The 16,382-nt window shown below is 36.5% G+C and overlaps 1 protein-coding gene across 2 annotated transcripts in view; it reads left to right on the forward strand.

Moving 5' to 3' along the window:
* The window catches only part of sema4gb (sema domain, immunoglobulin domain (Ig), transmembrane domain (TM) and short cytoplasmic domain, (semaphorin) 4Gb), a 184,111-nt gene that overhangs the window by 42,802 nt on the left and 124,927 nt on the right, over positions 1–16,382 (forward strand). For both annotated transcript variants that reach the window (XR_007934072.1, XM_051922450.1), the window contains exon 2: positions 12,469–12,726. Coding sequence is in view for 1 of the 2 variants with exons in the window: in XM_051922450.1 (XP_051778410.1) it covers positions 12,609–12,726 (118 nt within the window). In the remaining variant the exon portion in view is untranslated. The remainder of the gene's footprint in view (positions 1–12,468; positions 12,727–16,382) is intronic.

Here is a 16,382-nt window from a genome sequence, read left to right on the forward strand (position 1 = left end):
AATGAAAATATTGAAACATATTGTATCTTGCTAATGAGGACAAAACAGTATCGACGTGTCTGTAAATCTTTGAAAATCTTTTGAGGAATGTAATTTGTTAAGTATAAAAAATGTACAGTACATTTAGAGAATAGTCCCTTTAAAATGAATTACATCAGTATATACACCAGTGCATTGCAATAAATACCTTGCTGCAGGTCAAGAATAGGATAGGCTTGGCAGGATGCATTTACTTTATGATCAGGTAGTGTGGGGTTGTAAGCCTTGTGATCTTTAGGTGTTGTCTTGGATGCATTTTGCTTTGCCTTCCATTAAATATCAAAGTAAAATTATTCTTGTTTCCTAACCCAATTACTAATTTGTTTTCATTTTTATCCAATAATTGTGACATTCTTTTTTTAAACCTATTTCCTTGGAAAACAATCTTAAACGTGCTGCTTTTGCCTTACTCATCAGTCATTCCATTTATACTGTATTGAACATTAAGGCTTTGTGCCCACTTGATAGATATTCACTATTATTTCTTTAATGGATATAGTCTTACTTTGCATGTGACTTTTTATTTTTGAAGAAGACTAATGCCGTGGTCTTTAAAGCAGTTCGGACTGAACAATAAGAATATCCTAAGACCCAAGTCCTTTTCCCCTTATTGAACAACACTAGCAGTGTTGGGTTGGCTGCTAGCCTAGTGTTATGATTTGCAGACATGTGTCTTATTACTGTTTTTTCTAGTCAAGCAGCAGACCATCTTTAACCCTTTATTTGCCTATTTTTTAGACTGGTTTAAACAACTTCTAAAGGTGGTGCAGAGACAAAGGCTATATTAGCAGCATTTGGTGCAAGAAACAAGCCTCGGATAGTGCATCACTTTATCACAAATCACACTCATTCACAGCCATATTTGCTATTTCGTACTGCATATTTGCATTTGCTGGCCCAAAACCTTTAGATCTTTTTTGTAAGGCAGGGAAATCAGAATTCCAGAATTAAAAAAAAATAAAACTAACAGAAATGGAGGAAAATATGCAAATTCCACATAGACCGTATCGTTTCTTGGGTTTTAAGTTACTCGGCTGCTGCTGTAGGTCAGGTATTGCTAACCATTACACTACCACTATCTTAAAACTTACATTGTATTTATCATATTGCTGAAATTGTGACAATGTAATGCAAATTGTTTACCAATTCTCTGCCCGATTCAGAGGCAAATACAGTATTTCTTACTAGTATACATGATCAAGACAAGCAAAAGCAAATTTAAAAATGTTCTTTTTCAATGTAAAGTTAGTTTATCTACCTTACTTTGGCAGCAAATTGAGGGCAGACGTATTTTTCTTTTGGAAAACATGTATATAGCTCTGGTTTGAACTGCCCGATTAGAAACTGCCCCAATTTTTTTTTTTTTAATGAAAAGAAATCTTCATCCACGAGTGATCTGAGTACAAGGTGTAATGCTTTTCAGAATGTATATGTGGAGCTCCTTTTGCTGTTACCTGCCACTGAAGCATGAGGAGAGTTGTGGTCTTCCTCTGATCCGTCTTAATTTGAAAAAGCAGCTTAAGAAACCGTACATGTACTCCTTAGACTTAATAAAAAATAACTCAACAGACAGGTAGCTCTATCCTGATAAGTGACTTTGTGTGAGAACCCTGTTTTAAAGAAGCTGATGTAAAAAAGAAAAGGTTTGTCTGAGAAGTGTTGGTTTAATTGTTTGCCAGCCTCATGCTGTCTAGCACAAGTGTGGCTGAGCAACACTTTGCATTGCTCCTGCACTGTCTTAGAGTGTTGTCTTTGAATCATGAAGCAGGTGTTGTTTGAATCATTTTCTTTTATCATGGAGTGTCCTTTCACAACTGAGATCTGTGATTCTACATGGAAAGCTTTGTTACATCAGCTTAGGCAGTTCATAGCCAGTTTGTTCTCTTGTGTTCACAGATAGCTGTGAGGCTTACAATTTATGAAGTATTTAAGTCTGTATTGCTGTATTTTGAAAGATGACAGTCTTGGATGGGATTTCAATGATCACATGGGAAATGAGACAGACCTGGCACCAACAAACACTGATGTAGGGACTCAGTGTGAATTATTCAGTTTTCCATAGCACACCTACTTTAGTGCATTGCCTGCTAGCAGACTCACCGGTCACAGAGCAGTTAAGTATGATAGCACAAACTCACCTCTTGACAGATAAATTCTGAGGAGCAATGCTTGCTTGAGACTGTAGTGTCAGTAAATGTCCACACCTGCTGAGATATGATGTAAAATTGTAGTTACTAAGAAAATACTTTTACCTTTAACAAAATGTGGTAGTACTAATGGATGACTTTTTCTGTCCAGCAGTCTAAGACCACCTTGCTATTTCCCCAGTGGCAGATGAATGATGAGCAGTCACATGGCATGGTTCTCACAATTATTTCTACCTCCACTTTCAAAAACAATAAGTTGTTATTACCTGGGTTTAGATGTATGCAGCCTACTTTACCACTGTGGAGGTACTGGTATACTTTAATACTTTGATATTTTTATCTTCTCACTGTTTGCTTGATGGGATAACACAAAGTAATTTAAAATATCTCTCTATATCAGGGGTCCTCAATCGTGTTCCTGGAGGGCTGCAGTGGCTGCAGGTTTTTGCTCCAACACAGTTGCTAAATACGAAGCACTTATTGCTCAAGTAACACTTCTACTTCACTTTATTTGTCTTGCTTGTTAAAATTTTGAACCCTTATTGTTTATTTTAGTCTTAAACAGCTGTATTATTGTTTTTTAATTGTTCTTAATTAGCAATAACATGCAAATGACAAAAGAGTCCAGCATTTCTCCATTTAGCTTGTTACAATTTACACCTGTGTGTATTTATCATGCACTATTGGGTTTAATTAAATACTTGGAAGGAAAGTGAAGAGAAAAAAGTGAAGGACTGAGAATTACTCATCTATCTTAGCCTTCAAATCATTTGGATGATATGCTTAGAAAGGGGAAGAACATCTAGGACAGGAGTCTCCAACCTTTTTTCCCCTGAGAGCTACTTTTACAAAATGAAAATGGCAGAGAGCTACTCATGTTTTCTAATGTTTATTCTCATAGTTTATTTCAACCCAAACAAACTGAATAAGCTTGTTTTGCCTGAATATTTACAAAATGTTGGTGTCCATAACTCACATTTTGCATTAAAACATCACAAAAATTTTTTTTTTCATCTGCAAGTGCATTTTATATGTCTGTATGCATTTTCTAGTGTATCTCACACTATTGAATTAAAACATGAATGCTGTCAAAAAAAAAAAAAACAATTACAAATACACAGATATTACTTATTCATTTGTCATTTTGTTCCATGTCACTGTTTCACTTCACAAGAGTATTCACATGTCCAGTTACATGTGTGGTGTGTTTTTTAGTTAGTCAGATGACTGGCACTGCATGGAGTCAACAAGACAGGTATATGGTGGAGTGTAGCCACTTAGATTCACTCTAATGGAGTCATTTAAATGTTCATCTGTCAGTCTTGTTCTGAACTTTGATTACATTACATTCATGTCAGAAAAGGCAGACTCACAGAGGTATGGAGACCCAAACAAAGCAGACATTTTCAGAGCTGCTTGGTGAAGATTCTTACAGTTATCTGGCTCTACTAAGCTCCAAAAATGCTGAGAATGCTGTTGAGACTTTAACTGCCCATTATTTTGAATGTTTACTAATATATCTATACTAATAAAAGGCAAAGCCCTCACTGACTCACTCATCACTAATTCACCAACTTCCCGTGTAGGTAGAAGGCTGAAATTTGGCAGGCTCATTCCTTACAGCGTACTTACAAAAGTTAAGCAGGTTTCATTTAGAAATTCTACGTGTAACGGTCATAACGGTCGACAATGTCCGCCATGTTAAACTTTAGTATTTATGGCCCCATCTTCACAAAATTTGGTAGGCGGCTTCCGTGCGTTAACCGAAACTGATGTACGTACTTATTTTGGAAGCTGTGAGAAAACACTAAAAAGGAGGTGTGTCAGACGTCGTCGTACATTTTCTGATGCAGCTAGACGGAAACAACTTTGTGACGCTGCCGCCAAATACTCGCAGAAAAATCCACAAGTTCATAGACACGCTGTTGCTAAATACTCGCAGGCAAATCCACAAGTTAATAGAGCTTCTGTTTCTAGGTATGATCCCACTAATGAAAAGCGGCTCATACGAAAACAACAAAACAGTAACAAAACAGTACACATTGGATCCATGGATGTTGACTGTGAGTATTGTCAAGCTCATAGGTGGAAATGCGAGTCTCCTGGTTTGTGCTGTAATGGTGGTAAAGTCTCTCTCACTCCTTTACATAAGCTACGGTATTCACGTCTCCCTGCTGATAACTGCAGCCTTTTTATTTAATCCATGGTGTCTCCGCTCTTTTATTGTTCGTTTATTACGATTATAGTTATTGTGTAGGTATTTTAGACTTAGTTTACATTGCTCAGGTACCCATTTCCTTTATCGTTCCAACCATACCCCCATTAACATGTCTATCAAGGTGATCACCATCGATCAAAGAACTGTCACTTACCGAGTGGTTTCCATGCCCGGAGATGGCGACTGCCTTTTCCATTCTCTGTGTTACATATTGCACGGCCATATCAGGCTAACTCTTGATATCCAGAGGAACATTGTGTCTTATGTATTGAATGACTGGGACAGGTTCAAGGTGTGGACTGATGATGGTACAGGAGATAATTATACTACACAGGAGCACTATAAGAGTGAAATGCTTAAGCCCTTCACCTATGGTTCTGCATGTGAGTTGATGACTGCCGCTGAATTGTTCGGTTGTCGCTTTCAAGTGTACCGAAATGGCCAAATATTTTACACCTTTGGACAACCGCCAATGCCTCTTTAAACATCTTAGATTCACAGGTGACGATTTGAGTAGTGGACACTTTGATGTTTATGAATGTTTAAACTCTCAAAAGCTGGATGCGAAGTTATCGATGAAACCCATTTCAATTCAAATGCCTCCAATTTCCAGTAAGGCTCTGCTTTGCAATGACAATTAATAAGTCTCAGGGACAGCCTCTACAAAAGGTTGTCATTGATTTGAGGCAAGTTTGCTTTTCACATGGCTAACTGTATGTTGCATGCTCAAGAGTGAGCTCAGCGCACAGCTTGGTCATATTACAACTGGAGGGCCGAACTGACAATGTGGTATACAAAGAGATCCTTAACAAATAATTATTTGTATATTTTCCCTCAGTTTAAAAAGGTTTACTTTTCTTCTTAATAAAAATTTTAAGGCAGTACTTTGCCACTGCGAAGCGCGGGTATTTTGCTTGTAATATATAAAATCCAATGTCTGTCTGTCTGTATGTCTGTCCGCTTTTTACGAGAGATCTACTTAACAGATTTAGATTGGGTTTTTTTTCTATAATTTGCTCGAACATTCCAGTTGATTTTGCGACTTCTCTCATTTTGCTGTGTATCATAGTTCGCTTGCGGTACCGATTTATTTGTACGAATCCGAGAAACATGCAGCGGGCTGAGGGGAGGGGCCTTCCTCACTCACTTGCCAGCTTCGGAGCGTGTTCCTTAACTCTGCTTAGCTAGCGAACGAGAGAACAATTGAATTCAACTTTTTTTGATATTTAAAATAAAGTGTTATTTAGGTCCCCTAATTTGACTAATCAAGTTTTCGAATTTATGTAGGATTCATTAACCCTACAAGCTACTTGGAAAGGGGTAGTGAGCGACGTGTTGGAGACCCCGATCTAGGACATGAGAATTACCTGATATAGCAGAGTTAAAGCACTAACAAGCCATAAAATTAAATTATTGGCAAGAATTGCCTTCTAATTAAGCAACTGGGTTAGAACAAAAACCAGCAGCCACTGTGGCCCTCCAGGACTCCAGAATTGAGGACCCCTGCTGTATATCATGATCACATGCATCACAGGTGGTCACTTGCAAAAGTTGTCTTTCTAATTTATCAACTGGTGTTTATTTAGGACCATTGCTGTATCAGATCTTAATAAATAAGTGGATTTGTGCTCCCATACTAGCTGCATGTTCAACTTCTAACACATTATCATAAAGGAGATTCTGGAAAAGGTCAGCAGTCACGCATAAGGTGAATATGGGTCATGATAATATTGTGGAAGTTAAGCAGTCATTTGGTCCACCAGTTCCTATGTTTTTTGTTTCATTTGTCAATATGCTGACACATACAGTATATGATTAATTATCACACAATATATCTAGGCCGGGGGTTTGCAACTTTTTTCTTGGCATAGTACTTCCAGGAAGCTGAAATAGTTTGAAGTACCATTATTTTCATACAGTCTTAAATTGTTAAGTACTAAGCTTTTGCTAGGAACAACTAAAAGTGGTATTTCTTAATAATGAATTCCCACCCCCTGCTTTATATTGCATTTAGGGGTTTTAACAAGGGATTACAGAGAGTTTTTATGTATGGTTGAGTATGTCTTTTGGTTTTTCTTATTTGCAGCAAATACTTTTTTAATTAATCATTTTTCATTGTATATGTGGTTCGCTCTGTGATAGAACAGGCTTTCCTGATAAGTTTGTTCAGTCATTATGCCTCTTTTGAGCTCAGTATCCACACTTGAATCAGAAATTAATCAACATAGTAGATCTTAAGGATTTTTTTATGTTTGAATTTAATACTGCTGTGCATAAGCAAAAATAGATTATAACTATTTGTAGAAATGAATAACATTTAGGTTATGTATTTAATTGATTATAATAAATAAGGAAGAAGACTGCTGAAGGATAAAAAAATGAACATGGGTGCCTTTTGATGAACCAGTGAGAATACATTTGTATGTACAAAAGAGGCTGGAGATAGGTGATTGTAAATTATTTAATAACTAAACACCTTATCTCTTTATGTTAAGAATTTATTTTTCCATTAAGGCCTGAAGGTAATATAGTCCAAATCCTTATTAGCTAAATTGTATCTAGAAGGGTATAAAGCAAGTGGGAATGAAAATAGCAAGGAACAAAAAAAATCCATGAGTAGTAATCACAATTGCAGTGCTAGTTCATGGTAATGAGCTTTCTACATATATCATTTCATAATGAGCTGTGTTCCTTAAAATAGAAGCAATGTGTCTGTGTACATGCAAGTAAAAAATGATCTTTAGAAACAATACATGATTTTTGTATTTGATGTAGATACATGATATTGACAGGAAGGTCTTACTTTACCTACAGTTCTCATTTTTGAATAACATTCTCAAATATGCTAATCCAAATCAGGATCACCGGGAGTTGGAGTTTATCCTAGCAGCATCAGGGTCAAATTGGAAACCAATGCTGGGCAGGATTAAATCCAGCATAATAACCACTCTAGGACACATCCTTACTTGCACTCAAACAAGTCCAATTTAGAATCACCAATGAAACACATCTTGGGGAATATGGGAGAAAAACCACAAAACTTGGGGAAAACCCGTGCCGACATGAGAGGAATATGCAGATGCCAGCATTTTTTCATTTTTCTGTTACAATGCTGCTATGCTTTTAGAAATTTTTACTGAAAAATAAATGATACACTTGCAAGGAAAGCAAACAACAAAATGTTCCTTTAAGTGGCCTGCATATGACTTTCTTCACATTTACAGTATATGGACAGTATATGATGTGAATTTGGCAAAATATATGTAAGACACAATACCAATAAAGTTTGTTTGCAAATTTAACTCTTTAAAGGAACATCTATTTAAAAATAAAAATATATATTTTTAGTAAACAGAATGTGAAATGTTTTTGGCCTAAATTTGAACAAATAACTCATTAATCAGTTCACCTGTGGTTATGTGAATTTTGTATTAATTCCTTTACTTATATTTTGTTGAATATTAACAATTAGAGAAAAGAAGCAAAAATCCGTAGCTTCTGTCATATAACTGGGATAGTCTTCAGGCTGGCACACCCTTATAAATGAAGGTGCGGAGTTAAAAACCCAAACTAGAAAAACTTATTTATGTATTAACAATGCTTCTTTGTAATTAGACTTTAGCTGCTATGACTACCACACTGGAAAATTGTGAACTGATTGAACTCAAAATTCACAAAATATACCAGAGTAGTGATTTGACTGGTGCTGGTATTGGCTTTAAAAAGGCTGTACTTTAAAAGCTCAAAGCAGTGTACTCGAAATCACCCAAAACTAAAAAAAAATCTTAAGAGTAACAAGTGAAAGATTAAAAAAAAGACTTCGTAAGAATCAGTCCATTTGTTCTAAAGTTACAGTGTCCATAATCTTGTGATCACAGACACACAAATATATTGATCATACATCCAAAAATGGCAGGTAAAATACTTCCAAAAATGCTCAAAACATGTTATAGGGTTATCAAAATGTGTTTTTCTCTTGTACATCAAGTTGAATTTCCATGAAACAGTATGAAAAATGTGAAAAATAAAAAACTTAATCCATCTAGATAACTGAAAAGAATAGGATAAATCTCCCTATTACCATGGTATACAAAAAATGATATCTGAAGATGAATAGCTAGACATACCTCAATAGATGAAGTCCTTTAGAGATCATTTTAAGATTAGTGTCTATGCTGCATAACATATAAAATTACTCCTTTAAAAGTGTAAAGTAAGGGATTATATCATTTTTTTCATCAGATTAACTATACACATGCAATATATAGTAAGGGAGCAAACTATGTGATGTAAATTGATGATGCATGCACACAGTGTAAATATTTACGTATGGTAATTGGTTACTTTCTTGGCTGTCTGATTCAATTAATAACTTCAAAGCACAACAACTGTTTAACCTAATTAGCACCATATTTATGTTTAACATTTGCATTTATTTTCTTAGCCCTTTTATCTAAAGTGACTTACGAAAGAGGTCAATATAATCGAATAATATCAGTTTGGGACTATTTGGGAAGAAGTGTTACAAAAAACAGCTAAAAAATTGATTTCCACAAGAAAAGCTAGTTACAATTCCCAGATTTACATTTAATTATTTGGCTGGTATCTTTATCCAAGTTGGCTTACAACATTTATGATATAGTTGGTTACATTTCATTTTGGTTTTCCACTTGGAGCACATGCTTGTCAAGTGACTTGTTGATGGCCACACAGTGTTAGCAGGGTTTGAACCTATAGCCTCAGAGTTTGAATTCCAAGGTCTTAACCACTACATGACACTGCCCAGATTTACAAAACCAAACAGCTGTCACTTAGAAAATCACCAAATAAGAGTCTTCAAACACTTCTTGAACACATTGAGGGGTCAAATGGAGATGTGCAGCTCATTCTGCTAGCCAGGAGATACACATATCATACGAGTCTGGACTGAGATTTGATGGCATCACCAGAAGCCATTCATCAGCAGATATGAGTGTTGAGAAGGAGCGTAGGACCTCACAAGTCTCTCCATATATAGGTGAAGACCTATATATATGGAGACCTGTATATATGGAGCATAATCTAATGTATATGGTAATATTTGGGTGCTGTGTTTTTTGACTCATTGTACCATTTTTATGTGTATATTTTATGGTTTTGTTAATAAGTCTTATCATATATTTAGATAGATAGATAGATAGATAGATAGATAGATAGATAGATAGATAGATAGATAGATAGATAGATAGATAGATAGATAGATAGATAGATAGATAGATAGATAGATAGATACTTTATTAATCCCAAGGGGAAATTCACATACTCCAGAAGCACCTTACTGATACAAAAAACAATATTAAATTAAAGATTGATAATAATGCAGGTAAAAACAGACAATAACTTTATATAATGTTAACGTTTACCCCCCGGGTGGAATTGAAAAGTCGCATAGTTTGGGGGAGGAACGATCTCCTCAGTCTGTCAGTGGAGCAGGACAGTGACAGCAGTCTGTCGCTGAAGCTGCTCCTCTGTCTAGGAATGACACTGTTTAGTGGATGCAGTGGATTTTCAATAATTGATAGGAGCCTGCTGAGCGCCCGTCGCTCTGCCACAGATGTCAAACTGTCTAGCTCCATGCCAACAATAGAGCCTGCCTTCCTCACCAGTTTGTCCAGGCGTGAGGCATCTTTCTTCTTAATGCTGCCTCCCCAGCACACCACCGCATAGAAGAGGGCGCTCGCCACAACCGTCTGATAGAACATCTGCAGCATCTTATTGCAGATGTTGAAGGATGCCAGCCTTCTAAGGAAGTATAACTGGCTCTGTCCTTTCTTACACAGAGCATCAGTATTGGCAGTCCAGTCTAATTTATCATCCAGCTGCACTCCCAGGTATTTATAGGTCTGCACCATCTGCACACAGTCACCTCTGATGATCACGGGGTCCATGAGGGGTCTGGGCCTCCTAAAATCCACCACCAGCTCCTTGGTTTTGCTGGTGTTCAGGTGTAGGTGGTTTGAGTCGCACCATTTAACAAAGTCATTGATTAAGTCCCTATACTCCTCCTCCTGCCCACTCCTGATGCAGCCCACGATAGCAGTGTCGTCAGCGAACTTTTGCATGTGGCAGTACTCCGAGTTGTGTTGGAAGTCTGATGTATATAGGCTGTACATGATCGGAGAAAGTACAGTCCCTTGTGGCGCTCCTGTGTTGCTGACCACAATGTCAGACGTGCAGTTCCCAAGACGCACATACTGAGGTCTGTCTTTAAGATAGTCCACGATCCATGCCACCAGGTATGAATCTACTCCCATCTCTGTCAGCTTGTCCCTAAGGAGCAGAGGTTGGATTGTGTTGAAGGCGCTTAGACACACTGTTTAGAGATTTTACAGTAATTGCACTTTTGCACTTGCAGTTTAAGTATTTTTTGAATTTCATGAAAGAAGTTATAGTTTAAAAAATGTCTTCAGTGTTCCAAATGGAGTAGAATCATATAAGAAAATAAAACAGAAATATGCTTAGTGTGAACGTACATGATATAATTACAAGCTGCAACTGTTTTACTTCTTTATTCTTAGAACTTAATTGAAATTCCAGAAGGCAACATACTGTTAAAGATTACATTTGCCCTTGAAAGATACATTGTAGAACATTAGTTGATTCATTTTTTTTGAGTGGAGAGAAATGCAAAAAGAAAAGAATGCATCATGATAATTTTAAGTGGCAAAATAGATATGAAGCAACTTTAAAAATCAAAACCTTTGTATCAATCAGATACTGCATGATTTTCTACATGCTAGCTTACTGCTGCTTAGTCTGCATTCTTCATGTTGCATCTTGCATCACACCTTAACGTATGTTTTTATGTAGATCAAGCTATACACAAGTACATGCATTTTACATGAGCATGCATTGAAGTGAATGTATGGTAAAATTGATTTGCATTAGCTCAACCTGGCGGTCGGCAAGGAGCACAGCTCACAACAATCAGTAGTCAGTAATCACACAAAATTCTGGAAGAAATAATAGTTTTTTGAAAACAACACCTCCACTATTACATGTCTACGTCCCCTGCCCTGGATAATTCTTTGGAATTAGCTAATGTTCCTGCAATATATGACTCTAGAATCAGCAGGCTTCATGCTTGTGAAGGGCTCGATTAGTACAGTATATATGCATTTGACATCAATGCATTTATGAGAGTTTGATTACATTGATTCTTTTTTTCATTTGCTCAATGTTGAACTGCCTCACGTTTCTTTTAAAGCCATTGATCCTATGGATGTCTCAGTCTAATAAATTTTTTTGAGGTGCACAGTTACAGTATGTATTATTGTATTATGGTTAAAACTGTGCACAGTGAGAACAGCAGACCTCCATAACAATGGTTAAATTTGTGTGTTGATGAATTCAAGAATAAAAATTAAGGTAAACCAGATTGGTTAAAGACCTTAAAATGAATATCATACTGAAAGAGTAAAAGGATATTCATGCTGTTAAAGCGGTGGTAAAGTGAACAGTCTATAATATCCTTTTGTGTATTAAGCAGTGTGCTCATGAGATTTGATACTGGCAGGTACCATGAAAGACTCATAATGCTTGTTTTGGTTTACACTATTTATTCAGTTCTCTGGTGAGGAAAGTGACATTTTGACTTTAGAAAAATGCATTTTTCTTTTACACCTATATCAGGTGTTAATATGATTATAAAACACTGTGGGCTAACAGATGCTCTAAAGTTGTAAAAACTGAGAAATTATCTGACAGATACTGCACATGTGTAAATGGAAAATATTCTCATTGTAGTTATGTTTATGTTAATATGAGACTGGATGTCTACCTTTTTTTGAATCATATTGTGCCCAAAGTGTTTAGTATTGTTTCTGTACTTAATACAGTAACTTGCTTAAGAATGTTTTTACCAAAATTGTGTATATGAAAATGGTTTCATGAAGACTTTTGTCCTTTTTATTCAGTTTAATTGTGATAAAGTTTTTGCCTTCTTGATCTGAATTAATATTTAGTGATGCTCAAAGTTTGAATTTTCCAAAAATAAATTATTTATCCATCTTTCTATGTGTTTAGATATCCCTTAACCTTGTCCCTCATGAAAATGGATCTGGGAGTGGCAGTGTCTTGATAAGTAGCATCTTTGGAACCCTTCATCAACTGAATTCATTGTTAAACAGAAAGAACTCAAGCCTTCTTGAAAAATTCTCTGGAAGATGGACCAATATGCACTACTCAAGATCTTCTTTATCTTTGTTTTTGAAACAATGAGTTATGCTTTAAAACCTGCAATAGAGTTGGATGTCACACCCAGGACTACAGTGCTGTATAGTGGTAAGGCCAACTTTCATTGTATTGTATTTCACATATGTACAGTATATTTTAGTACTCTGGAAATTAATAATAAAGAAAACAGTAAATTCGTACTAATTAAAAGGACAAAGACAGTCTTCCATGAAAACACAGCCTAATGAAGAAAACGTTACCTCAAAAATACTTCTTTCAAACATCTGTCCATCCTTTTTTTAAATGAATTTGCTTCTTATAGTTACAGAATTTTTTCCCCTTCTTTCATTTTATTGCAGCTTGATAATAGGCTGAAAAGAAAGTGATATGGACACCTGTCCTTACCAGTGTGTGTACATTTAAAGAGATCGCAAACAGCAGCAGAATTCTCTATGACATGGAAGACACATGCAGTATTATTATCCCATCTCCATGCCGGGAAATAAACACATGATATTTATGAGTAATGTTTATAATAAATAATATAAAAAATGAATGTTTTATTTTAATTTATAGAGACTAAAAGCTTTTAGCTTGTACTGGGAATGCAAGACAGTATACATTTCAAAGGGCCTTGCTCTGTAGCTAATAAATATCTTGAAAGAAATTAGAAAACAAAGTTATAGCTACAGACCTAGATTGACAAAATTAATTCCTTGGGGAATAATAAAGTATAACAAATTCAATGTAATTTCTCACAACAGCAGGAAGGAGGTTTTTATGGAATTGTGCCACATATTGGGCGCATGTTGTAAATAATACATTGGTACAATACTCTGTTGCAATGTTGTATAGTAATGAAATAGAAACACTTCGTTATTGTACTTGAGTAAATTTTGAAAATATCTCAACAATAATTTTACTTTACTACATTTTCAAATGCATATTACTTATTTCAGTCTATAGTATTTTTTTAGACACATTTGTTACTGCAGTATTAAGCCAGAAAACAAATTGGTAAATACACACAATGTTTTAGCAAGTGAACTATCGAAAATACAGGCTTCCACAGCTTTACCAATCCCTTTACGAAAATTTGCCTATATGAATAATCAAATGTGCTAACACTCGATCATCTAGGCAGTCGTTCCAAGTGCACTACTCTGCAGGATGTGGGACAGGGTTTGGCTGGAAGTTTGGGGCAGGGATGTACGTTGGTGAAGTGCAATCTCTGGTGTCAGTTTTTTACACAGCAAATCCATCATTGATCAGATGCTGTTCTTGTGACAACCTGCCAAACAGAGCATGGCTGAGCTGTAGGCTTTAGAAAGGTTTATTTGTGCATTTACATCCTGTGGTTCACTCACGTAGTTACTTGTGTTGCTCACATACTGTATCTTCTCACATTGTCCTGGCCGTCACGACCCTGCAAACAGATCATGAACTAGTTGGGAAAGCCTAAGAAAAAACGAAAGGCCATTCCTTTGAATGTGAAACTAGAGTGATAAAGTCTAGGTAAAGTGTTTTATTAAACATTATTAGGGTTTGTTTTGATAACTGATATTGTTATTAAACTAATGCTGCCATTTTTCATTTATTTTGGTGCTATTTGAACAAATATGGGGGCCATTTTTGAGACCAAGGAATGCTTAAACATTTTTTCCATTTAGGTTAATTGTAATTAGATTATGACAATTCACTTTATGAAGTGGTCTCAGGAATGTATTAGTTCCTTAAAGTGAGGGAAGCCTGTACTCCTGTCCTTGTGCTAATGGGATATATTCATTAAGATGTCCATTCGTTTTGAACGTCACTGCTTCAAGTTACGGTTACTTGGCTCTAACTTTAGTGATTGTAATATGACTTACTGCAAAAATAGGTAGCCTGAATTATTTTAGGTTTGTAAGAACTTTTTTTGACTATATATAGAAATTGGCAGTGGTTGGCGCCATCGTTTCTGTCTTTATGAGTTAACATTTGTTGCCTTGCTGAAGTCACCAACCCCTTCAGCCTTTTGGACATTTTTTCTGAAATAGTTTACCTGCACACAGCTGAAGAACCAAGAAAACCCAGTTACAAGAAAAAAAAATTCCCTCTGTTCCTATTATGACAGATTGTTGTTTTGAAGATGATGATTGTGCTTTTAGTTTCACAGCTGCTTATATGTTCCAAGTTAAATTGGCATTTAAAGTTAGGCCAGGCTTTTCTTTATTTTTCTAATGTTCATGTTTTGTCCTCTACCACATGTATTAAGATTGGTACAGGTGTTTTTAGGCAAGCATATCAGCTACATTAAGATTTCAGAGCATGTACAGTGGTGTGAAAAACTATTTGCCCCCTTCTTGATTTCTTATTCTTTTGCATGTTTGTCACACAAAATGTTTCTGATCATCAAACACATTTAACCATTAGTCAAATATAACACAAGTAAACACAAAATGCAGTTTTTAAATGATGGTTTTTATTATTTAGGGAGAAAAAAAATCCAAACCTACATGGCCCTGTGTGAAAAAGTAATTGCCCCCTTGTTAAAAAATAACCTAACTGTGGTGTATCACACCTGAGTTCAATTTCCGTAGCCACCCCCAGGCCTGATTACTGCCACACCTGTTTCAATCAAGAAATCACTTAAATAGGAGCTGCCTGACACAGAGAAGTAGACCAAAAGCACCTCAAAAGCTAGACATCATGCCAAGATCCAAAGAAATTCAGGAACAAATGAGAACAGAAGTAATTGAGATCTATCAGTCTGGTAAAGGTTATAAAGCCATTTCTAAAGCTTTGGGACTCCAGCGAACCACAGTGAGAGCCATTATCCACAAATGGCAAAAACATGGAACAGTGGTGAACCTTCCCAGGAGTGGCCGGCCGACCAAAATTACCCCAAGAGCGCAGAGACGACTCATCCGAGAGGTCACAAAAGACCCCAGGACAACGTCTAAAGAACTGCAGGCCTCACTTGCCTCAATTAAGGTCAGTGTTCACGACTCCACCATAAGAAAGAGACTGGGCAAAAACGGCCTGCATGGCAGATTTCCAAGACGCAAACCACTGTTAAGCAAAAAGAACATTAGGGCTCGTCTCAATTTTGCTAAGAAACATCTCAATGATTGCCAAGACTTTTGGGAAAATACCTTGTGGACCGATGAGTCAAAAGTTGAACTTTTTGGAAGGCAAATGTCCCGTTACATCTGGCGTTAAAGGAACACAGCATTTCAGAAGAAGAACATCATACCAACAGTAAAATATGGTGGTGGTAGTGTGATGGTCTGGGGTTGTTTTGCTGCTTCAGGACCTGGAAGGCTTGCTGTGATAGATGGAACCATGAATTCTACTGTCAACCAAAAAATCCTGAAGGAGAATGTCCGGCCATCTGTTCGTCAACTCAAGCTGAAGCGATCTTGGGTGCTGCAACAGGACAATGACCCAAAACACACCAGCAAATCCACCTCTGAATGGCTGAAGAAAAACAAAATGAAGACTTTGGAGTGGCCTAGTCAAAGTCCTGACCTGAATCCAATTGAGATGCTATGGCATGACCTTAAAAAGGTGGTTCATGCTAGAAAACCCTCAAATAAAGCTGAATTACTACAATTTTGCAAAGATGAGTGGGCCAAAATTCCTCCAGAGCGCTGTAAAAGACTCATTGCAAGATATCGCAAACGCTTGATTGCAGTTATTGCTGCTAAGGGTGGCCCAACCAGTTATTAGGTTCAGGGGGCAATTACTTTTTCAAACAGGGCCATGTAGGTTTGGATTTTTTT

The sequence above is a fragment of the Erpetoichthys calabaricus genome, chromosome 2 (assembly GCF_900747795.2).
Source record: "Erpetoichthys calabaricus chromosome 2, fErpCal1.3, whole genome shotgun sequence".
Lineage (NCBI taxonomy): Eukaryota > Metazoa > Chordata > Cladistia > Polypteriformes > Polypteridae > Erpetoichthys > Erpetoichthys calabaricus.